The 6,000-nt window shown below is 52.5% G+C and overlaps 1 protein-coding gene across 1 annotated transcript in view; it reads right to left on the bottom strand.

Annotated features, from left to right (window-relative positions):
* LOC104913486 (leucine carboxyl methyltransferase 1-like) overlaps positions 1–247 on the bottom strand; it is a 5,501-nt gene extending 5,254 nt beyond the window's left edge. The window contains exon 1 of the mRNA XM_031555783.1: positions 101–247. Within this exon, the coding sequence (XP_031411643.1) occupies positions 101–247 (147 nt within the window). The remainder of the gene's footprint in view (positions 1–100) is intronic.
* Positions 248–6,000: the final 5,753 nt, after the last annotated feature.

Below are 6,000 nucleotides of genomic sequence, written 5' to 3'. Positions count from 1 at the left end.
GGCAGCGACGCACACCCGGCAGCGCCCCGCCCCCTCATCTACATATCACCTCAGCCCCGCCCTTCATCTGCATAACAAGCTCCGCCCTCTAACAACGGACCCCGCCTCCCGCTCGCTCCTCTCGGCTCAAGTCCCGCCCCCAATCCCCCGCTTTGCATGCTGATTTGCATAGCGCGGTGTCGACGCGCGAGTGGGCGTGGTCCGACGGGGCTCCGCCCATGCGTTGATTTGCATACAGCACCTGCATCCCGTACCCAGGGGCGCATCCTCGGGCCGAGCCGTGCTGCGGGCAGGGACGGGGCGAGCGTGAGTCACTGGGCTGTGGGCACGCAATAACAGTAGAGACAGTAACTGGGGTATAAGAATCCACAGGGAAATCCAGGCTTCAGGTCACTCGCAGGAGGCACCTACGCTGGGTGATGAATGCTTGCTGCAGAGCTGGCAGGAAGACTGCTGTTCCCAAACTCAAAAGCTTTACAGCGCTAAAGCCAGGATCGTTTGTCCTGCCCTGATTTCCTGCACAATGTGAGCCAGCAGCAGCCTGGGGAGGGGGGATGCAAAGCTCAGGGGTGCACCTGTGGTGATTTCAGGACTTTGTGGTGATTTTCAGTACAAACAATAGCAGTTCAAAAAATTACGGTGCAATTACAGTTCCAACAATAGCCTCATTTTCCTATCTCACTGAATCCTCCAGGTCCCATCTCATACCAACAGTTCTCCTCACCCCCTGCCCATGGCATTACAGAGAGCTCCCCTCTCCCCTCCCCCCAGGGTTACCTCCTCAGCTCTCCTCATGCCAGCCCCATGCACTGAGCCTGCTTCGGGAGCATTAAATCAGAATGGCAGGCAGCTTTACCAAAACATAACAACTATGACTGTGACTGTCCCTGCCCTGCCTTGTCAGCCCTCCTGCCCACAGGCTCTTGCTCCAAAGAATGCCCCCCAAGCTTCATGGAATTTGTTGCCCAGGAAGATACCAGAAATAGGCCCAGAGCTGCTATTATGCAGCTGTTTAAAAAGCTCCATTATAATCATAATCCCAGAGCTGACCTGTCCTGCTGGTAGTGTCTTTCCATAAGCAGACAGCTAGTTACTAACACCCAGCACCCTGCGATCTTAATGCTAAGGAGGGAAGACAAATTGCAGGCATCCCTCTTCGTGCAGAGCTTTTGTCCCAAGGAGTGCAGAGACATTCCTGGCTGCTGGCTGGAGGCGGTGCAGCTGCGGGGCCCCTGATTGAGGCCCAGGCCCATTCATGGAGCTTTGCACATAGAAATCTTCACAACAGAAATAGCTCTTTATGCATGCAAAGGAATGGAAGGAATAAGAAAAATAATAACAGGTCATTTTGATGCTTTTCCTGTGTACTCTTGCAAAGGAAACTGGTATATAATCCTAAGTGCATGCTGCACTTAGCATGTAACCACGCCAAGCTAAATTCTGCTCATTTTAACTGTGCTTTGCTATTTCTTCTTTGTTGTTCTTTTAATGCATGTACCCATTTTCCAAATACAGCCCTCATAGCTGTTGCATATGAAACCCAGCAGCAGCAGGAACCACGGAGACGTCTTTAATTTCCCTATACAAGCACTGATAATCATGTCAGTATTCACATTCAAGCTTTCCTCCTTCTGCTGAGCCGCAAAACACAAAAGCCAGGTATGGTTTCTGCTTTCAGGAGGCTGCTTTCCTTTTTCTTGTTTTCCCTTACTTTACCGTTTTCATTATTTAACACACTGAGACTCATGTTATATTAAAGGTGGGACTTCCAAAGCCATATTGATTTCCATGGGAGCTGTGTACTCAGATCCCCCACACACCAAGAACACATCGGGCTGAGCATCCACGCAGCTCCTTCATAAGAAAATTCTTGTATTTATTAACGCAAGTAAAGTCCTCAGAAGTGCAAGGAGAGGATGAGCACATGAACAGAACTGAACCAACACTCTCGCAGTAGTGCATTGCATGGAGCAGGGGCAAACACAGCAGAGTTCATTCCCATTCCCATAAACCTGCAGTTTTATGGAATCTTCCAGACAGAGCAGAGGCAGCAGCTCTGTGCTCAGTGCTCCCCAAAGGATCTTGCGTACAGGAGACAGACAAGGTGCCTGTAGCAAGGGGACACTGTGCCAGCTGCGCACAGATCAGCTCCCTCTAAGCAAATCCAATGAGACTGACAGCAGATTTTCTCATTTTCTCAGTGCGTGTTTCTTAGGATCCTGAATCCCCCACAGGAAGCAGGTGGAGGAAGAGTGGAGCCCTAATGAGATATAAAGGTGTCTCAGCAGCCCCTGCGTGCTCTGCGGATGCCGTCTCACCCTGCGTCGTGCCAGGAAACCCAGCACAGGGATGGATTCCAGTTGCTTGTGACCCTGAGGATGGCTCCTGCTGACCCCAATTCTGGGGGGATGTAAGCAGAGTTTTAAAATCTCTCACCTCAGATTGTTCATGCAGACACCTCCATACACTGTGTTCTTCCTTAGGACATCATCAGTGCCTCCCATTGCTCACAGTCACAGGGCTGCAGGGGGGTTCTACCCAGGTACCTGGGGCCATGTGCCTGCAGCAGTGCTGTGGGGTTCATGGTGCCCCCGCCAAGTATCCTGTCCTGTGACAAGGGGGTGAATGGGGGGCTTCCCAGTGCCCAGAGATCTGACAGATGCTCTGGGGTTTCCCTTTCTGCTCTCAACATTTTTGCATGTTTCACATCTTGAGGACAGAGAGCAGAGAGAGAAGTGACATTCAAGTGGGGAGAGCCCAGCCTGCACATCCACTGTGGGGAAAGCATCCTCAGCAGCTGCACAAAGCCAAGCGGCCCCAGTGGCAGGACAGGGGTATTATGTAAACCCTGGCAGGATCACCAGTAATGGGAGAGTTGTGTGGCCACAGACACTGCTCCAGTTCCAGACCCCAGCAGCATTCACCTCATATTCACATCCAGCTCTCATTGCGGCAGGGCAGGCGCAGGAATTGCTGCCTCCTTGGAACCTGCAGGAGAGGCTGTTGGGGCTGCCGAGGTGGTGCTGCCAGATTTGCTCAGAGGAGGGGGCTTCAAAGGCTTCCCCTCCACCACAGCACACTCTCTGCAGCTTGTGCCCCATTTCCAGGCTCTCCCACCAGCCCGTGTTGTTCTGATGGGACTCACAGCACCCACGAGCATACAGGGCAGGGGGATACGGAGCTGCTGGGCTGCAAACAGTGAGCTGCTTCCTAACTTGGTGTGGATGTGCAACATTCCTCCCATCACTACTCAAGGCACAGCACATTGCAGATAGATAAATGCAGTGAGGAAAGACTTCAAATCTCTGTCTTTCTTTGGGTCTCCCATTTGGGCAAGGGGCAGGAACAGCAAAGCTGCAGTGGGAGTGCTCCAGACCTCCATGCATGGGAAGTGCCATTCCCGCTGGGACCCTGTGGTTCAGAGCATCACAACCACAGTTGGGCGGTTTAAATATTTCATATTCCTCTCTGCTGGGTTTTCAGGAAGAACAAATTAATTCTGTTTCATGTACCCAAAAGTGGCTCACATCAAACCGCCTTCTTGCACCGTTGCTTAAACAAAGTTAGTGGTAAAATCCTTTGGGTTTTGCTGCCTGTTTCCAAATCCATTTGATCAATAACTGGCTTTCATATCCTCTGACTATAAGAGGGGAAGCAGGCATGCTCCTTGCCATTGATTCAAGCTTCGGGGATTTTCCACCGCCTTGGGTGAGCACACAAGTGAGCCTCTGTGGCAGTGGGAGCACTCCTGCTTCCCAGTGTGCCAAGGGGAACGGGGCAGACCCGCAGCCCCAGCACACTGCTGCCTTTGGAGCTGCTCACTGCCGCTGCCCCACAACACGAGCTTCTCCCCAGCCCGCCTCCTGGCTCCCTGAGCATGGTTCATCGCATTGCTCAGAAGAATTGTCTGATCGTGTGTTATTCTCCCAGCCCTGCCAGGAGCCCAATTTAAATAACAATGAGGCTCGGTTACAGGCGGCAGGTCTGATCCCAGTGCACGCTGACTTCTTCATTAAGCTTTGCCTCGCGAGGGCTTTCCCTGCAGCCGAGCCATTAAGTGCGAGCATCGCTCCCAGCCGCTATGCCGGTGGAACCCTTCAGACTTCCCTGAGCCAGCAGAGCCCGCAGTGTCACGGTGCCGTGCTGCAGGGTTTGGTGCCAGCCTGGGGGAAAGCCTTAAACCCTGATGGAAACCCTGAGACGTTCCTATCGTGGCCTTGGCCCATCCCCTATTTTCCACCAGAAATTACTGCAGCAGAAAGGTGAGGGCATAGAGGAGAGCAGGACCAGGCACACCCTGTTCTGCTGTCCCCTGTCCTGTGCTGGAGAGTGATCTCTGATCCGGGGCCGTGATGGCACAGCTGAATGCACAGAGCTTCCAATGCAGCAACGTGCAGAACTGGCACTGGGCTGCTGACCCCACAGCTCAGGTGCCACCAACACCATTTACACCCACTGTTGGTGGGAGCTGGGCAGGAACGCTTTGCTCTCCACTGTGGGACCTGATAGCAATCCCCAGGCCATGAACGTGAAGTCAAACAAAAGCTGTGGAGGAAAAGCAATAAAAAATTTGTGAAAACAGAACAACCTACCTGTTGGTGAATTTCCAGAAATATTTGAAATGTTTCACCAATAAACAAACAAATAAATAAATCAAAAAACAAACAAACAAACAACCCCAAACCACACAGAAAGAACTGCTACTTTCCTAATCTAAAAATCAAAAGAATTTTTGAATGGAAAACATTTGCACGTGGCTTTTACTGCTCTCAAACTAAATGACTCTGACTGGATTTGGACAGGAGCACAGTGTTTATCCGGCTGCTCTCAGGTCCCATTTGTCCCAGGCAGCACTCTGGGCATGCACTGAGCACACCAAGCTCCTGACTTTGGTTTCTGCCCCACTCTGTTTGTGGCTACCATCAACCACGCATTCATTGCACCCAGACTATGTGACAATGACTCCCAGCCCCACAGCTCCTGGTGACAGCCCAGAGCTGCCCACCTTCTCCCACTGCCCTTTATCTCCCCAACCCCTCCCGTAGCTCCATGTGCTCCCACACTCCGGGCCCCAAGCACAGCCCAGGAGATCCCTTCCCTGGCAGGGAAGGGCCATCCTGTCATGATTTCCCCTGATCTATTTGAGGTGGAATCTCCTCCTCTGAATGCTGAACTGTCAGCGGGTATCTGAACATAATTAAATCCTGCTGCTTCTTCAGATGTCCTTGGAAGTCGTATGCCTGACCTATTTCTGATGCATCTCTGTAGCTGTCCTCCAAACCTCCCCAGCCACGCAGCAAACGAGCCCTGCTTTTGCCAGGGCACTGCTACTGTTTGACGTTCTCTGTGGTTTAATGACCAAACAGTAAAAGCTATTGACACAGGCTGTGATTAATACACCCGGTGGGAAAAGCAAAAGGCAGCTCTGTGTGGTGGGCAGGAATGATGGCCAGGCAAGGCTGCACAGAGCTGGTCCCCGCCTGCCTGCCTCTGCCTTGGTTGGTATCAACATACATCCCTGCACCCCTTCATCTCATACATCCCTGTACTCCATGCATCCCTACACCTTGCACATCTCTGCAACTGCCAGCCTCTGCACCAGATGGATGGGAGACACAGAGGGGTGCAGGGCAGGGTCCCATGACAGTGCTTCTCCCCTCTGTGTGCCCATGTAGGAGCAGGGGCTCTGCGCTCGTTACATAAATGGGCTTTTGCTGTGCTCATCAATGTCATGAAGCCCCACCCCGATTACTGATATCACTGTTCCCATGGCAACAGAAGCACTGCAAAAAAAGAAAGAATGGAGACGAAGAAAGGCACAGGGAGGGGGAAGGGAAGGGGCAGCCTGGAGAGGGGCTGCAGTGCCCATAGGGCCCATACCAACCTAGGATAGTCTCTGTGGGTTGGGGTGGACTGGTGGGATGCTCATGGGTGTGGGGACCACCACAGCAGTGCCCCCATGGGGACCTAAGCACTATCCCACTTCCTTTAGTCCCAATG

Source organism: Meleagris gallopavo, chromosome 16, assembly GCF_000146605.3.
Source record: "Meleagris gallopavo isolate NT-WF06-2002-E0010 breed Aviagen turkey brand Nicholas breeding stock chromosome 16, Turkey_5.1, whole genome shotgun sequence".
NCBI lineage: Eukaryota > Metazoa > Chordata > Aves > Galliformes > Phasianidae > Meleagris > Meleagris gallopavo.
The sequence above is the reverse complement of the archived record's forward strand: the minus strand, read 5'-3'. Positions and strand labels throughout refer to the sequence as shown.